We start from the raw sequence: 22,722 nt of genomic DNA on the forward strand, positions 1-22,722 counted from the left end.
AAGACCTCCAGAGCCAAGCGAACGAGACGACGGAGACGCAGGTTGGAGACTCCAGCAAAGCCCCAGGGAGAGCTCGGGTGGCCCCACGGGGACAGCCACCCCCTCCCTCCTCTCCCAGCCCCCAGAGGAGGTGGGTGCCGGGCCGGTGATGCCACCACTCCGGGTGGTTCCTAAGGTTTGGGTCACCAGAGGGTTTGGGTTTGGGGGGCTCAGCTCCCTCTGCCAGCAAAGCCCTGTGCCCACCATGCAGAGCTGGCCTGCTCCCCACAAAAAACACGGAGGAAAAAGGGGGAAAAAAAGGAGGGGAGGGATGTTCTGGGAGAAGATGGAGCTGCGGGAAGCAAGGAGCAATGAAGGGGTGGCAGGGGGGGAGTGCCAGGACAGAGGGACAAAGGGGACAGAGGGACCCAGCACATGGAGCCCGGGAGCTGCCAGGCAGACTGGATTTGGTTTTCTGGTCTCAGGCACCCTGGGGCTGACAAACCCCATGTTCTTCAGGCACGTTCCTCCAAAAGAAAGCTGCAGGGCTTTGGGGTGGTAAGGAGGTACCATGCTAAGGGGTTGGGAGAACCTTTCCCAAGACTCCATTTCCAGCTACCACTTGAAGGGGAAAGGTGAATTTAAGACATTTAAAGAGTTTGTATATTATTTTCCTCCTGGATCCCAAGGTCTGGCTTTCAGCCCCCCCTTCCCCATCCAGGGTACAGACATCCCCCATATAAAAAAAAAATGGGCCCAAAAACCAAAAATCGCCCTTTTTGACCAAATTTACACATCATAAGCACATCTGAAGTTACTTTTCACTTCATGACACCCTCTGCCTTCACCAAACATTCATTCCTCACAATGTTTGGAGCTGCCTCCAAGCAAGCTTCCCTCCAGCATCCCAGTTCTGACCCCCCACAACCCCCTCAAGCCCCTTTTCTGCATTTAAAAACCTGAGGACAATCAAGAACTGGGAACCTGAGGAACAACCTAGTACATGAAAAGGAACAATTACTCCAAATAATCTTTTTTTTAGAGGCAGGAAAAGTGAAAGCACAGCAGTGCTGTGGGTTTTTACCAACAGTGGGAGTGGTGGCTGCACTCAGGGAGTTGGTGGAAGAGATGGAAGATGTACTTTCAGCCCGGGCTAAAGGTGCTATTGGAGGAGGGCTGGAGGAGTGGATGGGAGGGCTAAAAGGTCTGGACTGGAGAAAAGAAAAACAAACAAACAAAAATAAAACAGCATAAAGTAATGAAAACTGCAAGGTAATATGCACAGAGACAGCTAGATCAACCACTCTGAAGCTTCTGTACCCCCTGGCTGCCTTGGTGCAAACCCAGACATCTCCTGGTGCCAACAGCATTTCAGGTTGGACTGGGGAAAGTGGCAGAAAATTCCCACCATGGAGCAGAATCATCAGTCCAGACTGGTTTGGGTTGGAAGGGGCACTAAAGCCCCCCCAGTGCCCCCCCTGCCATGGTCAGGGACACCTCCCCCAGCCCAGGGTGCTCCAAGCCCCATCCAACCTTCAACACTGCCAGGGATGGGGCAGCCACAGCTTCTGGGGGCAACCTGGGCACCCAGGGGCTCAGCACCCTCACAGCACAGAATTTCTCCCTCCCATCTCCCCTCTTGCAGCTGGAAACCCTTCCCCCTCATCCCATCCCTCCAGGCCCTTGTCCCCAGTCCCTCCCCAGTCTCTAACCTAAATCTTCCCTCTTGCAGCTGAAAACCACTTTGTGTCCCTGGGTGTTTTTGTTCCCCACCCAGCAGAGGAGCTGCAGGACCCACGGGATGGGTTTTCCCATCATTGTGGGATCAGTGCCCCCCCCATGCCAGCTGCCTCAGGACCATCCCGTTGGGTCCATGGGCTTCTTTGGGAACAATTTCACATCCTTACCACCAACCCCCAAATCCTCTCCCACTTACCTGAACACAGCCAAGGGTGGGGGGGCAGACCCGTGGGGTGCTGGCGAGGGGTCCCACCAGGCACCCACTTGGCCAGTGGAATTTTTCCTACGTGGAATTCGCCTTGGGGGACGGAGCTTGGAGAACCCCAACCCCTTTGGCCATCACCCCCCGGTTATTTGCTCCTAACAACTTGCTCTGCTCCATGAACCCCTCTTCCCAGGCTCCCAAGTCATCTCCCACCCCCTCCTTCCCCGCTCCCACCCGTGACACTGCACCTACCACATCGGTGACCGTGGGTTTGCCAGGAGGCAGCTTGGGCCGGGAGGGAGGCCTGGGAGGGGGTGGTGGGGGGGTGCTGCAGGTGGCCAGAGGGGTGCCAGGGCGAGCTGGGGACGAGGAACCTGCAAGAAATGGGAGATGTGAGCCCACCACGGGTCTGTCACCCCCCTCCCAGGGGCTCAGAGCCAAAGCTTCCCCTCCCCAGGTCCTGCCGTGGGTGCCCACCCATGCCCTGCTCTGCATCATCCCCCTCTACAAGGTGCTCCATGGGGAGGGGGGAGGAAAGAGGTTTTGGGGACTGCTGATGCCTTTCTCAGCTGGGCAAAAACTTTACCAGCTTGACCTGAAAACCAGCAGTGTGGGCTGGGCAAAAATGACAAAAGGGTTTAAGCCCTGTAGGTGATGCTGCAGCTCCTGGGCTTCAGCAGCTCCCTGGGACCCCCCACAGGAATTGGGGCTTCTGGGCAAAGAGGCAAAGCTCTGTCCAAGCCAAGAGGAAAGGGGGGAGAATGATGTTATGGGATCACAAAGTGAGTCCCAAGAAGAGCTTTGGAGAGGAAGGTGCTGGCTCTGGGGCTTGGATGGTCCCCAGCAGGTGCTGCCAGGGCCCTGTTTGCAGTCACCCAAGGATCTGGACCAAGCAGGGTGGTTTTCTCCATGTACAGAAATAATTCCTTTAGCCTAACTTTTCCCACTTCCAAGAGAATCATTTTGCTGGGTTTGGAGGGTGCTGACTCCAGTGAAAGCAACACCCAAGGCAGATCTCTAGAAATGAGGCTCAGACATAAACACCAGGGGGGTGAGACAAGAAAGGGGCTTGTTCAAAGCCCATAAACCCCAGTCCTTCCCTTGCACACCCCCAACATTCAATTTTATTTTATTTTTTAATTGCATTTAGAAGCCTAGCTTGGGAACTGAAGTTTGAATTTCACCTTCCTTCTCCCAACAAAGCTTTACAAAATAGGAATTCTTCAGGAGCAAGCTAACACTGAGGAGTGTCACAAGGAGGAGGCTTCCAGGGGACATTTTGCAGGCAGCAAAGGTCCTGTGAGATGGCAGGGGGTTTGGTCCTCAGGACCTGAAGGGCTCCAGGGGTTGGCTGCACCTCCAGATTATTTTCCACCACCAGAAACTGAGGCAGGACGTTGTCAGTGACACGGGGATGCCACCAGGATGCTCATCCCCTGGGTGGGTGACACTTTGCCTGGGTGACACCATGAGCACTGGCTCCAGTGGGACATCCATCCTGGGATGGCTGCTCTGTGCCACCCCTCAGGGCCACCAGCATATCCCCATGGCTCCCAGTTCAGTTGGCTGGCATCAGGGTGGAGAGAGCAGGGCAGGAACAACCTTTCTGCCCCTCTCCTGGAGAAGTCCCAGCTCCCATGGGACACGGGGACCCTCGCCCAAGCAAGCTGGCACAGAACACCCACCAGCACCGAGGCAAAGCCACACTCACAGGGACAGCCCCCATCAACCCCCCTGGAGGTGACAAACCCCCAGAGCAGATGGCAGCAGGCTGGTGACAGCAGCTGGGGGGCTGCACACCCACCCCCTGCCAGGCCTGAGGCTCTGCAGGGGTGAGAGGCTCAGGGGGAACATCTGGGGGGTGCCGGGGACCTGGCCATGGTGCCATGCCCTGTGCTCAGCCTCGAGTAACAGGCTCAGGTTCCACTTCCCCAGCTCCTGTAAGGTGACCCCTGTCCCCCTGTCCCCCCCAGCAGACAGATATTTATAATTCAGCAGGTCCCAGCACCTGCCACACCAAGCCAGCAGCTTCACCCTTTCTCCAGCCTCAGGGGGGACCAAGCACCCCTCATCTCCAGAATGCCACCTCTGGGCTGGGACTTACAGGATCTCAGGAGCCCTGAGGTGACAACCAACAGTGAGCTGGGGGTCTACAGCAGATCCAACCCCCCCTGAGCCAGTGCCTGGAGTGTTTCCACCCGTGTTCACTCTGAAGCCTACTGAGGACAGGGCTGCAGCAGCAGCAATCCTCTGCCAGTCTCTGTGCGTGTCAGGGAGCTCCAGGGAGCATTGGACGAAGGGCACCAGACCCACCCCATCACCAGAGGTGACAACCAACAGTCACCTGGGTGTCTACAGCAGACCCAAGCCCCCTGGGTGTGTCCCTGAAGCATTTCCACCTGTGTTCACTCTGAAGCCTATTGAGGACAGGGCTGCAGCAACCCTCCCTCTGCCACCCTTCATATGCCTTGGGGATTTCAGGGGACCTTTGGGCTCACCCGTGGGTTCACCCATGGGGCCACCAGACCCATCCCACCCCCAGAGGTGACAACAGACAGTGACCTGGTGGCCTACAGTTGATCCAACGCCCCTGAGCCTTTCCACCCATGTTCACTCTGAAGCCTCCTGAGGACAGGGCTGCAGCAGCAGCAGCAGCAGCAGCAGCAATCCTCTGCCAACCTTTGTGTGGCTGGGGGAGCTCCAGGGAGCATTGGATGAAGGGCACCAGACCCACCCCATCACCAGAGGTGACCTGGGGGTCTACAGCAGATCCAACGCCCCCGAGCCTTTCCACCCGTGTTCACTCTGAAGCCTACTGAGGACAGGGCTGCAGCAACCCCCCCTCTGCCAACTTTTATGCACCTCGGGGATCTCAGGGAACCTTTGGGCTCGCCCGTGGGGCCCCCAGACCCACCCACCCCCCCCAGACCCGCACCGGGGGGGGGTGTGGGAGAAGACACAGAAAACCAAAAACCCGACGGGAGGGACGGGTGGGCGCCGGGGCCGAGGCAGAGGGGAGGGGACAGGGGCTGTCGGTCAGCGGGGCCAGGCGGGAGCCCCCCCGGGGGCAGGGGACGTACCGCTGGCGCTGCCCGTGCCGCTGGTGCCCGGTCCGGGGGAGGAGACCACCGTGCGGTAGGTGGGCGGCGGTGGGGGAGGGGGGGTGGCTCTTTGTCCCGGCCCCAAATCTTTGGGAGAGGCGACCGGCTCCAGGTTCTCCTCCTTAAGGTGAGGCTGCTCGGGAACCTTCTTGGGAACCTCTTCCAAGCGGAGCGGCGAGGGGAGCGGGCGGGAGGAAGAGGAGGAAGAGGAGGAGGAGGAGGAGGGCTGGGGCGCTGCCACCGCCGGCGGGGACCCCGCTTGCTCCCGGGCCGACGGCTCCTGAGGCGCCGATTCCGGGGACGGATCGGAAAAATTGACCCACTTGGCTTCTGCGGTAGCGGCAGCGGACTTGGGGGAGGGCACGGGGCCAAAAATGCTGTCCAAGTCACTGATGGACGGGAGTTTGTCACTTGTCAGCTCTGCTGCTGCTGCCTGGTCCCCTCCTGCGGTCAAAGGAGGGGAAGGGACACTTAGAGTTAACCCGGGGGGACGGGGCTCGGGGGGGGCTGCTGGGGGGGACAGGGCTCGGGCTGCAAAGGGGCGCCAGCGGGAGATGGGACACGGGGGACGGGCACAGCAGGGACAACGACAGACACAGCTGAGAGGCAGCATGCACCGCCAGCCAGGACATCATCACCAGCATCACCATCACCATCATCACCTACTTCACCAGCATCACCATCACCAGCATCACCTACTTCACCAGCATCACCATCACCAGCATCCTCCATCCCTTCCTACACAACCGTCCTGTGCCCTCCCTGCACTGACTGCTGGATCCAAACCTTCCTCACAGGTTCTCAGAATAAACTTCTGAGAATATCACTGAATTGATAACGGTGATATAATAGTGATAAAATGATATATATAGTGATAAAATGATGATAAAATGATATGGTGATAGAATATGGTGATAAAATGTTATAAAGTGATAAAATGATATGGTATAATAATGATATGGTACAATAATGATAATATAATAGTGATAAAATGATATATAGTGATAAAATGATATATAGTGATAAAATGATATATAGTGATAAAATGATATGGTATAATAATGATATGGTATAATAATAATGATGATGATGATATAATAATGATGTAATAATAATGATGTAATGATATAATAATGATATAATAATGATATAATAATGATATAATAATGATATAATAATGATATAATAATGATATAATAATGATATAATAATGATATAATAATGATATAATGATATAATAATGATATAATAATGATATAATAATGATATAATAATGATGACTATGTAACAAGGATATGATAGAATGATACATAATGATATATTGATGATAATGTACTATCATTAATATTACCATTAATATCAGATGATCAACTTACACACTCAGCCCAGCATCCTGGAGCTCCCTCGCACACGCCACTACATAGATATTTTCATGTGTATTTGTACACATAATATTCCTTGCAGACTCTCAGAACAACTTCATTATGGCCTGAGCATCACTAATGATGATTATTATTGTTATTCTCAGATAAGATTCTCATCCCAGCATCCTAAAGCTCCACATTCCACTCCATGTATATAGATATTTATACACACGTACATATAAATATATATATTTATACCCATGTACACATAAATATATATATTTAACCACGCTGGCTGGACCCAGAGCCGTGCAGCACAGACAGCAGACAGGGGGGGGGGTGTTTGGGTGCAAGCAGTGGCATTTTTGGGGTCCCCAAGTGGCTTTTTGCTTTGCACTCTCTGGCGTGGATGGCTCGAGGTGTGGAGCTGGGGGCTGTGCCAGCCTGGCTGCTCCCAAAAATGAAGAGAGAGGAGGATGAGGGAAGCACTGATGGATGGAGCAGGAAGCTCAGAGCAGGGGGGTTCTGCCTGGGGATGCTCCTCAGGGCCCAGGGGGCTCAGTACCTGTCCCCACAGCACCATGGGTTATATCCTTATAAACCCCTGTTGGCCTGCACCCAACCCCATCCCATCCCTTCCTTCGTGGCTGTACCTCCAGGTACCACTTTATTCCCATCCACATCCCCAGCTGCCTGACTGGGGGAGGGGGGATTTCCCCACCTTCCTGGGCATCAGTGGGAATTTTGGGAGGGCAGGACCCACCCCAGGCAGACCCCGTGCATCCCCTTAATCCAGACCACGAGCAGCACGCCAACAGTTCCCCCATTTTGAGCAGGAATTTCCGGTTGGGGGCATCATTCCTTCCTAAAGGAAGGAATTCCATACCCCTAGTGCAGGCAGGGGGAGGAGGAAGCAGGAATTTCCCTGGCTCAGGAGCCCAAATCATCTCCCAAGCCCCCCCCCTGGGCACAGCATCCCCCGAAGCACCAGGGCTGAGGATGCTGCAGGGTCAAACCCGGGGCTGAAATGGAGCCACGGGGACCTGGCAACCCCATGGGGCTCAGGGCTCATTCTCGGGGTGCTGAGGCTCACCCAGAGGGGCTGTTTGGGGGCAGCCAGGGGGTCCCAGCAAGGAGCTCTTACCTATTCCCACCGTCAGAGGGGAGCCGGTGCGCGGCGGCGTGGCCGGGATGTTTTTGGGGGGGAGTGGGGGAGGTGCTGCAGGACAGAGCAGAGAGAAGGGGGGGAAAAAAAAAGTCAGTGGTGACACGTTTGGGGACGTGCACAGTTGCATCTTGGCCTTTTTCACTGATTTCTTGTGTTGGTTTTGGCTTTCTTAGTGATTATTTTGATGTCTTTGCTTGCGCTCCCGTTCAAAAAATGACATTTTCGTGTTAATGAATTAACATTTGAATTAAAACCTGGAGCCTCCCGGGCACCTATCTACCTCAGCCTCTCTCCACAGGTCTGGGAGGAAGAAGATGGTGGGGGATTAAGCACCAGGAAGCCACCATTTCCATCACAAGTGCCACCATTTTAAGCACCAGCTGGCGAGGAGGCACCTGGGAGGGTGAAAGGAAGGGGGAGGAGGAAAGGATAACTTGCTACTCAATTAAAACATGAGGGAACTGTACTGTGCAGGAGCCTAGGGGAAGGAAAGGGAAATACTCCTTTGATTTCTCCATCTATACATTGATTTTTGGTTGACAAGCACTTACTTCCAGTTGGGAAAGGTCTGGGTAGCTTCGGGGACTCTACGCTTGGGTTGAGGGGCTGGCCCGACCCCCAGATCTCAGGCTGATCTACAGCAGCTGAAAACAAACCAAGAAAAAAACCCCTCAAATTTAAAATAAATCCCCACACCATGGCACTGATCAAACTATCTCCTTAGATATGCCAAGCCCAAACCAGGACACGGGGAGAGGACGTGTTCAGCTGAAGGATGTCAAGAGGAGAAGATAAATAGTGGCAGAAAGGTCCCATTAATTAAAGACAGGGGGTTCTCTGTCATGGCAGATAATTACAGGCTCACCAATCTCTAACCAGGTCAGGCAATTACTTTGACACTCATGCTGCTTGACAAAGAAAACAATGCCACTTCTGTACCCAGAGGTAAGGGACACAGTGCCTGGACTGCAGAAATTGGCTGGAATTTTAGGGTATAGGGGAAAAAAAAGGTTTTAAAATGAAAAGAAGCAATTGTAATCACTGGGAAAAAAAAAAAACAACAAACTCTCGATATTTGATTTAGATTTTTTGCACTATTTTTCTTCAGTTGTGTGTCAGCTGCTGGAAGACTGAGTTTTGATGGTAAGAATTAAGCAGCATCATTAATTACGAGGCACAACCAGGCAGGCATCTCGTGATGGCTCCAGGAGGAGACCTTTTGGGGAACAAATCCTCTCCAGCAGGGAATGGGTTGGGTTTGGGTTTTTTTCCTTTAACTCAAGGAGAAAAAGTCCCAGCACCCCCGTCCCCAAACTCACCATCCAGTTTCTGCTCCTCAAAGGCTGACTCCAGCGGGGGCCCAAAGAGTGGGGCCAGGGCTGTGGGGTCCTCCCCAGGTTTCTTACTGTGGGATGAGACAAGCACAGAGCCACCATCAGCTCCAGGTTTGGAGACAGAAATAGGATCATTACATCCAGATTAATCAATGCATAGAATTGGTCTAAAAATATAGATATGAACACTGCATTAAAATGTCTACGTGGTTAAATCCCTAAAATACATAACTGATATATGAATATATTTATATTTCTAGTTTTGGGGGATCCACCTTCACTGCCTGGGCACCTCCACTCATTTAGGGCCTCCCCAGATGTACAGGGAAAAGGATCCAACCCTGGGAGTGAACACAGCTGCTCCCCACTGAGCAGGGGTGCCCAGGGGCTGCTGCCCATGGTATGTTTGAAGCCACCCCAGGTTTTAACCCACAACCACCAGGATGTGTCTGGAAATAGTGGTGTTGGATCAGTGTAGAATCATGGAATGGGTTGGGTTGGGAAAGAGCTTTGGGATCACTGAGTCCAAGCCTTCCCCCAGCAGTGCCAAGGCCACCCCTGCCCCATGTCCCTCATCCCCACATCTCCAGGGGTTTCTCTGAAACCCCTCCAGGGATGATGGGGACTCCAGCCCTGCCCTGGGCAGCCTGGGCCAGGCCCTGACAACCCTTTCCAGGGAGAAATTCTTCCCCAGCTCCAACCTAAACCTCCCCTGGCACCACTTGAGTTGTGCCAAAAGTTCCTCTTGTCCCATCCCTTGTTCCTTGGGAGCAGAGCCCGACCCCCCCTGGCTCCAACCTCCTCTCAGGGGGTTGCAGAGAGCCAGAAGCTCTCCCCTCAGCCTCCTCTGATCCAGGATCAACACCCCCAGGGCCCTCAGCTGCTCCTCACAACTTCTCCAGACCCTTCTCTTTGTTCTCCAGCCCCTTCCCCAGCTCCATTCCCTTCTCTGCACACTCTCCATCCCCTCCCTGTCCTTCTGCTCCTGAGGGTCCCAGAACTGAGGGACCTGAGGATGCCCAGCACAGGGAATGTCACCCATCACCCCCATGTCCCCACTCTCCCCTTCCCCCCCCCGTGGTCTCAGTCCTCACCTGGCAGGGTCAGGGGTGGGTGTGGAGCGCCGGGGCCGAGCAATCTCCTCATCTGCAGCAGAGGAAGCACAGCCCAGGGTCAGACATCTCCCCCCACCCCAAGCATCCCTTCTCCCCCACCCTCAGGACCACCCAAGACACTTCAGGAGGAGAACCCACCTGTGTGTTAATTAATTAATTGCTTCAGCACTGATTTCTGCCCTGGTTCTATAGGGTGCCCCAAGGGTGTCCCCATTTAGCTGTCCTTAAGGAAGACATTTGGGTCCATCCTTCCTGCCAGCCTCCCAGCACCCAACCACTGCCCTCGAAGCTCTGCAGGACATACTTACTGGATAAATTCCTTTTCATCGTGCCCTGGAAGCAGAAAACACAGGAGGTGAGTGGGATGCAGGGGGACAGGGGCACGTGGCTGCTGTCACCTGGGAAGGGACACGGCAGGACTTGCCCACCTAAGAGGGTATTTGCCACAGGCATGTCCTGGGAAATCCCATCTGCTCCCAACATACAGGGAGGAGAAAAAAACCTCTACCAAGAGGGTCCTGAGCCCTATGAAGCCATTCCCCCATCCCTGAGCAAGGCTGCCTGACATGGGGGCCACCACCACCACTCTCATCCCCTTAGAGATGGCCCAAAAGCCCCAAAACCTCAGGCTGGAAGGGCTGCAAACCCATCTACACCAATTGATTTATTTTTAGCTCTCACCAACCTCCCCCCTGCCACTACCACCCCCCCCCATGCCTGTGGGCAGCAAAAGCCCCAAATCCTCAATAATGAGGCAGGGAGAGGGGCAGCTCCAGGGACATGGGTCGAGGAGGATGCTCATCCTGGAGGATGCTCACCATAGAGTGATTTGGGTTGGGAGGGACCTCTAAAGCTCACCCAGTCCAACCCCTGCAGTATCAGGGACACCCTCACCCAGATCAGGGTGCTCAGAGCATCCCCCAAGCCTCACCTTGAACATCTCCAGGTGGAAGAGAGGTGGAAACCTCTTCCAGTTTTCCACCACCCTCACGGGAAAGGAATTTTTCCCATCATCACCATCACGGCCCCTTTTGCAATGAGGTCCCACCACCCCTTAGGGTGACACTACAGCCCCAGCACCCTGCTTCTCCTTCCCCTGGGCTCACCACATCCCCCCAGCACCCACTTGTCCCCCCCAGCACCCACTTGTCCCCCCCAGCACCCCCCAATCCCTGGCCACAGAGATCCTCACCGGGCTGCGCCGCTGTGGGCAGCGAGAGGGGAGAGAGAAGAGAGAACCTGGTCAGAGAGGGAGGGGGCAGCACCCATCACACCCCTCCCCACCACACCACGGGGGCTTCCTCCTCCTCCTCCTGGGCCCCCAGCTCTGGGGGACAGCAGTGTCCAGAGAGGGACCCCAAGGGACAGAGGGATGTCCCCAGTTTGGATGCTGAAGGCCGTGGCCCACCTGGGGTTATCGTTAGGGATAATGATGATGAGGTCCATAAAAGGGCCCCAGAAAAAAAAAAAGAAAATATAACTCTTTGGACACCTTGCCCCAAACCACCAGATTTTTCCACCCAAACTCCACCCCCCCAGAATACTCAGGTTGAAAGCAAAGCTCTGGTTTTAAGTGCTCCAAGATCAAACCAAGGAAAATAAAAACCATGGCTGAAGGCCGTGGCCCACCTGGGGTTATCATTTGGGATGATGATGATGAGGCACATAAAAGGGCCCCAGAAAAAAAAAAAATATAAAACTTTGGACATCTTGTCCCAAACCACCGGATTTTTTCAGCCAACCCCCCAGAATACTCAGGTTGAAAGCAAAGCTCTGGTTTTAAGCACTCCCAAGATCAAACCAAGGAAAATAATAAACATCATGCCTTCCAAAACTTGGTTATTTCTGGCTGACAGCTCAGCTCATGCAGAACAGGAACCATGCAACCAAGAGAAGACAACACCATGCTAAAAAAATGAGAGGAAAACCCAAACCAAAACAACCACAGCACCCTTTTTCTTACCGGACTTTTCCTCTAAAAGAATGCAGAAAAATAAGGAAGGAAAAAAGAAAATGAGAGTATATTTCCTATAAAAGGAGAGCTCAGAAATGAAAGGTGTGTGTTAGGACCTGCAGCAGGTGTGGAAGTGTTAAACATGGAGCAGACATCCAGCCAGCTCATCATCCATCCCATAGGAGCAGGAGAGACCTTGTAGGAACAGAGCCCTGCACCCAAGCCACCCCATGGCAAAGGGGATCCCCACAGCCAAATCCAGACCTGGCCCCTTCAACAGGTTCTTACTCCTGTTTTTAAAGTGTTGTTTGGCAAATAATCACCAGTCTCCAACTCTTCCCCCCACTTCTTTGCTGATTTTTTTTTTTTTTGGTCGTTTTTTTTTTTTTTTTTTCCCCAGTTGTTTTGGGGTTTTAGGATTGCTTGGTGTTTTTTTTTTTTTTCTTTGTTTTTTTTTTTTTCTTTGTTTTTTTTGCTTTTTTATTTTTGGCTTCCCAAAGCAGCCAACTGCAGTTTCTCACCCTAAACCCAGAAACTCCCATGGTGCAGCCCAAAAAGCACCCAGGGGAGTGCACATCCCTAAAAACACCCAACACTGGGGCAATGCAGAGCCAGGCCAGAGGGACCCAGAGGGACCCAGGACACTGATTTGTCCCAGAAGCTTTCATTAAGATCAGTGACACTGGGTTGGAAAAAAAGAAATAAAATGTAGTCATTTGAGTTCCTCTTATTTTTTTTTTTTTACCTCCTCCATGCACACTTCAGATCCATTCACACTTCAGCTAAAAGCTGATTCCAAAGCAGCAAAAGCTTCATCTCCTAAAACACTTTTAGCCCACGCTGAAGCCCACGGAAAGGCAAAACCCAAACCTTCTTGGGGCTGAGCAGATGGGGACAAGAGGACAGGAATCTTGGCAAAGCTCAGGAAAACCAGGGGGTGATGGTGTTTATCCTGGGAGGAGACAAACCTGAAATTCCAGGGACCCCAAATTCACCCCCCAGGTCCCTGTAACAGCCACAGCAGCAAGGGGCAAAATCCCAAAGCTGCCTCCTCTGGGGTTGGAATCACAGCAAGCCCCAACCCACTGGTGTCCTGTGGGGTGGCCACCTCGAAAAACAAGGGGAAAACAAAGGAATGGCACGTTCTGCTGTATTTTATGAGGAAAAAATATTAAAAAAAGGGGGAATATTGAAGGCATTTTGGGGCGCAATATCTGAGTCACAGCTCTGGGTAGGCGAGCACCTACACCCCAAGACACAAAACCCAACTCAACCATTGGCACCCAAGGACCTTCCCCCACCAGGATGAGCCCAGGGAGCATCTTTCCTGCCAGCAGGAGGAAGGGACAAGCCCTGAGGACTCACCACGGGGGAAGGGGAAAGTGCAATGTTGCCTATGGAGGCCTTCAGCTCGTCCACCGTGGCCGCGCTCCTCAGGACATCCTTGGCCTGCAGGGGTTTGATCTTTATGTTGAACTTCTTGTGAGCCTCCTCCTCCTCCTCAGACTCACTGGAGGAGTAGAAGTGCTTTCCTTTGGTAGGTGGAGCACAGTTAAAGAAAGTTTCCAGCTCTGGTGAGGGCAGGGATTTGGCATTCAAGGCCTGAAACCCTCCCTGAAAAGTGGGAAGTTGGTGTTCCCCGAGGTCTCGTCCCAAATGCTCCAGGGCAGGAGCAGCATCCTCCCCAGCCTCACCCCTCCAAGCTCATCACCCAAAAACCAACCAGCAGGTTTTTCAGCAGCCACAGAGGAGGAAATTCTGCTTTTCCTCTTTTCCTCCTCCTCCAGCCTGGAGAAGGAAGCTTAGAACCTGCTGCCACCTACAAACCTGGTCCTCATGGGGCATCCCACTGGGATGCTTCCCAGCCTGTTCACCCCTCCCCAGCTCACAGCAGGCACTCACCACAGAATTGTCCTGGATGGAAAAAGACCTCAAAGATCACCAAGTCCAGCCACCAACCCAGAAAAAAAAAAAAAACCCAAAACAAAACAAAACCCATTCCCCCCAAAGGTCCTGTCCTGAGGTGCCACATCCACGTGGCTTTTGAATACCTCCACCTTCCCCAGCACCTCAGGCAGTTTCCCCTGGGAGTGAATTTTAGGAGTAACAGATCAAAAGGAAAAGGGAAATTAATTAAGTAATTAATAAAAAAACCCATCAACAACAAATTAAAATCCCAGCCTGGCTGCAATCCTCAGCTCATCTTAGAGAGGCAAAGCCAACACCAAAGGATATATCCTGGCTCCTCTGGTCGGATGCTGTAACCCTCCTCATCCAGTTCAGGTGAATTCTGAAGAAGGCAAGAAACAAAAATAATCTCAAAAAAAGGAAAAAAAAGAATGAAGAATGCTGATCCCACTCCCTGGCAGCTGGAGCAGCTTTTCCCTGCTGCAGAAAGGGATGCCCAGAGTAGCCCCATGCCCAAACCCACCAGTGGTCCTTGGGGCTGCCAAAAGTCCCCCCTACATCTGAGAAGATGCACAGGAGAAAAAAAAAAAAATAACCTGCAGGGTTCAATTTTTTTGTAGGAAAAAAAATAATTACAACCATTTAGGTGCAAGCAGAGCTATTTCTCTAAGTACCCACAACATCCTGCAGGGCCCTGCAGCTCTCTGGAGCACTCAGTTTCTGGGCAGGTTTATACAATTTGATTGATGTGCAGACAGAAAATAGGAATCTGGAGACAAAGGGCTGGGGATGAGGCAGAAATCCCAGAGGGGGTGGGAGGGGATGCTCCAGGGGACACTTACGTAGCGGTCCCAGTCGATCTCTGCATAAAATCCATTTGGGGCTCCATTTGTTTTCTTCTGCAACACATTGGAGAAGCAAATTGCAGCGTTTGAGGGCAGGGACAGGAGAGTACAGCATCACTTTTGGGTTTATACACAGATAAGGGGGAGACAGGGGTTGGTTCTCTGGGGGGGCTGGGTGCAGGAGCTACAGAGAGCTGCTCCACACCAGCATGGCAAACACAGCCCAACCTTCATTCCTGGAACCTCTGAAAGGTTCTTTGGGTGGCTGGTTAGGTTTCTTGTTGGGTTTTGGGTGGCTTTTTTTTGGTTTTTTTTTTTTTTCCAACACTCTAAGGTTGAACATAGAACACAGCTTAAGGAAAAGGCATGAAATGCGTTTCATAGAATCCCAGACTGGGTTGGAAGGGACCTTAAAGTCCCCCCAGTGCCCCCCCTGCCATGGTCAGGGACACCTCCCCCAGCCCAGGGTGCTCCAAGCCCCATCCAACCTTCAGCACTGCCAGGGATGGGGCAGCCACAGCTTCTGGGGGAACCTGGGCACCCAGGGGCTCAGCACCCTCACAGCACAGAATTTCTCCCTCCCATCTCCCCTCTTGCAGCTGGAAACCCTTCCCCCTCATCCCATCCCTCCAGGCCCTTGTCCCAAGTCCCTCCCCAGCTTTCCTGGAGCCCCTTCAGGCACTGGAAGGTGCTCTAAGGTCTCCCCATGGGATCCTTCTCTTCTCCAGCCTGAACACCCCCAACTCTCTCCCCCTGGCTCCAGAGCTGCTCCAGCCCTCCCAGCATCCCTGGAGCCTCCTCAGGACCCCTTCCCAGAGGACAGGGTGTTAGTACAATGTCACGACACACAGACAACACACACACAGAGGTTATTGCTGCTTCTGACCCAGGGGGATGGGTGTGGGGTGAAGCTTTGGGCACCCATCACCTACAGGCACCCAAACCCCCCCAGGGCTCCTGCTGGAATCACTGCAAGGCCAACACCAGGACCCAAGTCAGGCTTGATTCTCAACTTTTGGCAAACAAATTAAACAACCCAGCTCCCTGGACCTGCCAGGCACATCCACCCCAGCACCTTGCCAAGGGGCAATGCCCCCTCCCAGGGCTGGATGGGTCCCCTCACCCTCCCCGTGCCACCATCCTGCCCCAGAACCCAACACGTGGGGGAAAAACCCCATTAAATTAGCCCAATGCACTGCTATTGAACCTCTCTGCTATTCAACTCGTCTGCACCTGACTCAGCTGAGCTGGTATTTTCCCTGGATTCTGGATTTCAGCCCCAAACCAGTGGCTGGTTCTGTCCCCAGCCTCAGCCCAGCTCCATCCTTACCGAGTTCTTTTTGCCTCCTTCCCGTGTGCCCTCGGGAAGCTCAGGGGGCTGAGGGCTGGGGGGCTGCAAGGGACCAGGGGAGTGGCAGGGAAAAAAAAAAAATAAAGTGAAAGGAGCAGGTGGGTTTTTAATTTCTGATATTTTTTTTTCTTTAAATCGGAAAAAAAAAAAAAAAAAAAAAAAAAAAGGAGAAATGACGAGGAATTAGCAAACGCAGCCTTGGAAGAAAAGGAGGGGGCTCAGCTGGGGCTCCTTGGGGAGCAAGCAGGGATTTTTACTGGGGCTCTAATCAGCAGGCTGAGGATTTGCCATGTGGCCACTCCAGAAGCTGGAAAAATTATGGGGAGAACAGGTTGTAGGAGGAAAAAGTGACCTTAAATCCTCCAGTTCCCTTCCAAGACATTCAGTGGCTTCATGATAGCTCCCCCGCCCCCCCAAAAAAAAAAACCCAAACAAACCAAAACAAAGGGAAATTGCATTTCTGCTTCCCCCAGCTCGCTGGAGCACTGGAGATCCTGTCCTGCCCTGCTTCAACACCTGAAAAATCCAGAAGAGGAGCTGGATCCAGGACAGGAGAAGGATGGAGAAGGCACCCAGGCTCAGCTGGCAGGGATGGCAAGAAAAAACCTTTCTGCAGGTGAAGAGACCAACTCTGAGCTGCTCTTTGTATTTGTCTGTTTCCTACTGCTGAATAGAGCCAGGGCTCAGGCTCTACCCGAGCTGAAAACTCTTTTTTAAAATCTCCATTTTTTTTTCAACAAGTGGCTTAGAAATGCAGCACGAGCCCAAAGCCAAGAATCTTGGGTCAGATGTGAAAAAATTAAGAATTTCAGTTATAAGCCATCTCTCTCAAAACATTTTCACCCTCACTTTTGTCTGGCTTCAGAAGTGTCACCCCAGCACCATTCTCCCTGCACAGCTTCCTGGAGGAATCTTGGGTTTATTTTTTAGGGTGAGCTTCTCCCACAGAATGTGCTGATGAAAGGAGGACCAGCAGGGTCCCAGTCTGAACCCAACATACTTTTTATTCTTTTTTTTGCAAACTAGAAGCCCAGGGGTTAAAGGAGATGTGGCAGATCTAACCCAGGTCTAGCAGGGGGGGTTTCTCTCAACCACCAGAAAAACAAGCAGCAATAATTCCAAACCAGGTACCTCCTTGGTTTCTGTTTAACATAGAAAATATAAATAGATCTTGGAAACAGCTGGCCTGGCTTTTTTCCCCTTAACTCCTCACCCAGCAAATCTGACCCAAGCCAATTAGGAGGAGTGGGAAGGAGGGTGCAGAGCCCAGGGGGTTGGCAGACACCTGGACCCTCTGCCCACCGCGACCCCAGAGCCACCCAGGTTATTTTTTTTTTTTTAATTTTTGCAGAAAATTTGGAATATATAATGGCATGAATTTCAGGCTGGAGCTACCTGCTTTATTTTCTCTGTTAAACAGAAGAGAAGGTTGCCAAGCCTCTGCTGGGGGGGTTTGCAGGAGGAGGGGAGGGGAGCAGGAGGGGTCTGTGCCATACTTACGATGCCGTCCCTGTCCGGAGAGCCTCTGCAAAGAAGAGAGAGAAACTCAGCTGGGGGAGCACCCAGGCCACCCCTCCCTCCCTGGGAGAATCCTTCTTCCCTAAAAAACCCCCAGCAGGGATGGTTTTCCCTGGGAAAGGGGCAGCAAAACCCAATCACCTGCCCTACGCAGGCGGTGAAAGCCACCCGAGGGGCTCAGCACTGCTGCTCTCGTGTTACTGGGGGAGAAGTTTTATATTTTCAGTGTATTTCTGTTAACTTCCATTTCATATTTCTATTTCTTAGCAAATTAAGTTCTCCCATTGGTGCTCACGCTGCCCTGGGGGAGGTCCCAGGCTGGCACCCATCCCACACAGCAGCCCTGCCCTGCCCTGCCTGTGCACCCCTCTCACAGGATACAATAAAAATTGATCTATAGGGTCATGGAGAGATCTTTAATTTGTTTTTTCACGGTCACTTCTTGTTGGAAAGGATTTGGAAACTGCTGAGGTTCCTAATCCCCACCTGCTTATGGGATTTGGCCCCGGGCAGGGCAGGCTCAGCAGCCACGTTGAGAGGCTGGCTGAGGATGCTCAGTTATTTACTGAAAAGACAAATATGTCCCTGAAAACCTGCCTGGCTCCTCCACCTCCCACGTGCTCCTGAGTCCCAGGCACTGCCAGAGATTCCCTACAACTCCAAGTTTGGCTCAGGGCAGCAGAGAAGCCCTGCAGGGAGCTGCTGTCCTTTTGACAGAGAATAAACAACACCTTTGAACCCCAGTAATTAATAGAACAGGTTGGGTTGGAAGAGAGCTTTAAGACCTTTGAGTCTAATCCCTCACTTGTTCCTTGGGAGCAGAGCCTGACCCCCCCCTGGCTCCAACCTCCCTCCCAGCTCAACTCCCTGGCCTCGTGTTTCACCTCTCCACACAAATATCCCCAAAATTCTTTGGGAAAATGCTTCCTCACTGCCCCAGCAGGCAGGGAATGTCCCCTCCTGGCTGCCCTCCCCGAGGATGGGTGACCCTGCCATGGATGGGTGACCCTCAGCCAGGCAGGGGAGGTCCAGCAGACACCCCCAAACCCCAAGGGGCATCTCCAGAGACCCCCCCCATGCACCCCCCGCCCAGCCCAGGGCTTGGGGTGGCCCAGCCATGCTTGGAGGTGACCACCACAAGGCCTGGAGGTGACCACCCCCTCCCAGCCCCACACCATCTGCCCAGGGGGGATTTCAGAGGGCACCCAAATCCCTCCGGGGCGGTGACCGTGCCGTGACCCCGCTCTAATCACTGCTGCTCACTAATTGCAGCCTCTCTGCCAGCTCCTCACCACCCCAGGACACCTCAGCTGCCCCTGCCACCAGCAGGGAGGAACAGGCAAGGAGGGGAAACCTCAGCCCTGGCTGCAAGGAAGGACCATGAAATTTGTTCTCTTGATTTTCCATCACTTTCCTGCCCATCCTTCTGGTGGGTGGGTGGATGGACACCCAGCATTCCCCATGGGAAGCCCCTCTCTGCTGGCAGGGTGCTGAACAGCCCCTTTCTGGGATGTGTTCCATGTCCTTGGAGCACATGGATTTGTGTCCTGGTGTCCATGGGCTTGGAGCCTTTTTTTTTTTTTGGTGCCAGTGCCACCAGGCTCAGGATGGGCACACACACATAGGTCCCTTCCCAAGAGAGCACTCACCAACAGCCCCCCTGACACCAAAGAGCTCAGGAAAACAAATTAAAGGAAGAAAAACTCAAAACTCAGGAGGTTTCTGCTGTGCCAGAGATGAGGCACTTCTGGGAAGGCTGCGGGAGCCGGGCTGGACCCCAGTCCACAGGTGGCAAAGGGTCCTTTGGGACATCCCCCCCAAAGCCACATCTGGGGCAGCTGGGAGCCCTCCCCAGGCTGGAATCAGCACCCCTGGGCAGCATCCCTCACCAGAGGTGGGGAGAAGCCCTGCCAGATGTGGGGAGAGGAAGAACCCCTGCCAGATGTGGGGAGAGGGGAGAGGAAGAACCCCTGCCAGATGTGGAGAGAGGAAGAACCCCTGCCAGATGTGGGGAGAGGGGAGAACCCCTGCCAGATGTGGGGAGGGGGAGGAGAACCCCTGCCAGATGTGGGGAGGGGGAGAAACCCTGCCAGATGCTTCCACTGCCCAAGCCTGACCCAACCTCCCAGCCCTTCACTCCACCCACTGCTTCAGTTGAATTTAATTTAAAAAAAAAATTAAAAAATAAAATAAAATAAAAGGAGGGGAGATAGCTTCAGGGAGACAAAAGCCTGTGACCCCCCCCCAGGCTCCTGGGATGTTGATGTTGTGGGTTCTGGCTCCCTGACTTACGTGGAATCAGTGTCCTTTTCTTTCTTGCGTATCCCAAAGGCCTTCCTTGTACGTTTTTTCAGTCCTGGGCACAGAGAGAAGAGAAAAAGCAGGAGGCAAATATTAATCTTTGACTTCTCAGGAAGGCCCTGTGTTCCCTCGGCAGCTGTAATGCAGCAGTAAGGTTAAAAACCAAACCAACGACAAAAAAAAAAAAAAAAAAAGGAGAAAAAAGGAGGATCTCGACCCGAGCAGCCCCCAGAAGAACTCCCAGGACATTTCCTCACCCTTTTTATTTCTCCCCTTCCCATTTATTAACTGGACCTCAGCCCCTGTGGCTGCATCCTCCCCAGCTGATATTTCTAAGTTTAATTATAGCCTTCTCTGCAATGTTGAATGGGGGTGGGGAAACCCTTCTTTGGGGTAAAAAACCCCCCAAAAATCACAGTGTAGACCATGCAGGTGATTAGTTTTTTAAAAAATACTCTTTAGGATTCAACTAAAGCCCTCAAGTGATGGAGATGCTCATCCCAGAAGCTCTGAGCCCCACCACAGTTCATTCCACTGATGCTTTTGGGGAAAATTGGGTTCCTTTGGTCTGCTTTGAACATGACTTTCTATAGAAATTCTTCCCCATTTTCCCATGAGAAATGAAGGGGTTGCTCCTGAAAAGAAAAGAAAACAAAAAAAATATTCACACCACTTCTCTCCTCTGCCCAAAGCAAGCACAGCATGGCCAGGGATGAAGAAATCAAGAAATCCCTGAAGGGACCCCAGAGCCCCCCAGCACAGGGGATCCCTGGGTCCCCACCTGCTATGGAGCTTCCCAGATTTTATTCTGAAGAACTCCCAGCATCTCATTGCTGGTCCACCCAGGCATGAAAATAAACAAAGAGATTGCCCCATGGGATGCTCAGGACCAAAGTCCTGGTGGAGAGGGGGAAGAAGGGGACAAAACAGAGGGGAAAGAAAGGATCTCTGGTAGGTTTGGGGTTTGTTGGGTTTGGTTGCATGGATTTTTTTTAATTTTTTTTTTTTTGAGGGTTTAAGAATCCCCAAAGAAATCACCTGAACACCTCAAGCAGTCCCTGCACATCAGCCCAGAAGAAATTCTCCTGGTCTGACCCCACAGCAGCCTGTGCCAAGCTGAGTGTCTGACATGGCAAAGGACATCCCTGCAGAGCCAGGACTGCCAGGACAGGAGCAGGGAAGTCTCATCAGCCTCATCCCTGCTCCAGCCCCACAGTGAAACCATCACACAGCTTCATAACACTCCAAATGCTTCCCCTAAACCCCCCTTGGCATTAAAGCTCCTCACCAGCTGCTCAGCAGCTTCCTGAGCCCTGCTCATGCTGCCTCAACACAGTCATTAATATTTCAAGGCCCTTCATTTGCAAGTCTAATTGCAGACATGATTCTGGAGAGGAGAAGGGGGGGACCATCAGCCAGCAATGTCACTGCTTGGGACATCTCCTCCTGCAGCTCCCTGGCCCTGCAGAACACCCAGGGGACACACACTGAAGATGCTCTTACCAGTCTGACCACAAATAAAATAATTAAAAAACAAATAATCCCCAATCCCCCCGTTTTTCCCAGCTCAGGAACCAGCTTTGGCAATGAGCTAAAAGGCTTGGAAGGCCCCTGCTGCCTACCTGGATGGATTTGTTCTGCCCAGTCAAGACTTATGAGTGTGTGGGGGGTTGGGAAATAATTCTCTGGTTAGCAAAGCCCCACAGACAGGTGCTTACAATGGTTTCTCCCTGTTAGAAAATGAAAAAAAAACCAAGAACAAAAAATAGAGAAGGGGCTGGTGGCCTCACTGCCCCTTCTGCTGCTCTCTGCTGGCTTCTTGCCTGAGGCTTCCAGCAAAGGAGATGCATGAAAATGAAAACGAGCAACAAGTTATGGGCTTGGTATTTGGGTGGGTTTGGGGGGGGGGGGGGTCTTTAAAAATAAAAATGAATGCTGAGAAGTTTGCTCCTTCTCAGAAATTTCACTTGGAGGGCCAAAAAAACCTACCCCAGGGCTGGAAACGTGGTGGTGGGGGGGGGAGAGAGATGGAGGGAGGCACCAGGAGCTCCCCTGGCTGATCCAAAACCTCAGCCCTGGCTTCAGCCAGGAGGCAGTGACAGCTCTGAGCAGGCTGTGGTCACCTCTGCCTGAATTAACAACTTCTGAATTATCAGGCAGCCCCTTTCTGCAAATGCAGCTCCTGCCCCAGCTGCTTGGAAAGAGAAAGAGGAGCAGCAGGAAAGCCCCAGGGCCCAGCCCGGGGTTTGTGGCTGCTGACACAGAGACCTCAGAGCCTGGGGACCCAGCCAGAGGCTGTCCCCAAAATAAAGGGCAGCATCAGCAGGACACGTCACAGCACCCAGGACACGGTGTCATTTCTCCTCTGCAGCAGAGCCAGGGCTGGGAGGACAATTTCCCAGCTGAGGGCTGCAACCCCTGGCTCTGGGGACACAGTGCTGGCTTTCATTCTCAGCTGGCACCCACACAGAAACCCCAGGTGCTTTGCTCCCAAGGTTGCTCTGCTATTTAAGATGCTGCCCAGGATGGGTTCTCCCTCCCAAATGATGCTCAGGTTTCTATATTTAAGAGGTTTGGGGTTATCCTGGGGAGGGCACAGGATGCTGCTCCCACATCCCATCAGCAGCTCCTACCCACAGAGCATCCCGGGGACCCCACCCACGTTGCAGCCCCTGTGCTGGTACTTCCCACCCCTAAACCCACAAATTAAGCTCCCCTGAACCTCTCCTTTCCCTTGCCAGGCTTTGCTGTTGGAGCTGAAGCCACAACCAAGAGCAGGTCCCACCTCACCACCCTGCTTTAAAAATCCATCCCCTCAAAATCCAACCCCCCCACACAC

General features: G+C 52.8%; 1 protein-coding gene across 2 annotated transcripts in view; it reads right to left on the minus strand.

Annotated features, from left to right (window-relative positions):
* SGIP1 (SH3GL interacting endocytic adaptor 1) overlaps positions 1-22,722 on the minus strand; it is a 41,070-nt gene that overhangs the window by 12,500 nt on the left and 5,848 nt on the right. Inside the window, exons 2-16 of one of the 2 annotated variants that reach the window (XM_071749900.1) lie at positions 19,875-19,938; positions 17,565-17,589; positions 16,044-16,106; positions 14,711-14,767; positions 14,196-14,250; positions 13,326-13,501; positions 11,958-11,981; positions 10,315-10,339; positions 9,986-10,037; positions 8,877-8,962; positions 8,109-8,201; positions 7,534-7,608; positions 5,005-5,469; positions 2,177-2,298; positions 1,064-1,190 (exon numbers count right to left, since the gene is read on the minus strand). In XM_071749900.1, coding sequence (XP_071606001.1) covers positions 1,064-1,190; positions 2,177-2,298; positions 5,005-5,469; positions 7,534-7,608; positions 8,109-8,201; positions 8,877-8,962; positions 9,986-10,037; positions 10,315-10,339; positions 11,958-11,981; positions 13,326-13,501; positions 14,196-14,250; positions 14,711-14,767; positions 16,044-16,106; positions 17,565-17,589; positions 19,875-19,938 — 1,509 coding nt within the window. Of the gene's footprint in view, positions 1-1,063; positions 1,191-2,176; positions 2,299-5,004; positions 5,470-7,533; positions 7,609-8,108; positions 8,202-8,876; positions 8,963-9,985; positions 10,038-10,314; positions 10,340-11,198; positions 11,326-11,957; positions 11,982-13,325; positions 13,502-14,195; positions 14,251-14,710; positions 14,768-16,043; positions 16,107-17,564; positions 17,590-19,874; positions 19,939-22,722 lie in introns of those variants that run through there. The other variant, XM_071749899.1, reaches the window with a different exon arrangement.

The sequence above is a fragment of the Heliangelus exortis genome, chromosome 8 (genome assembly GCF_036169615.1).
Source record: "Heliangelus exortis chromosome 8, bHelExo1.hap1, whole genome shotgun sequence".
Taxonomy (NCBI): domain Eukaryota; kingdom Metazoa; phylum Chordata; class Aves; order Apodiformes; family Trochilidae; genus Heliangelus; species Heliangelus exortis.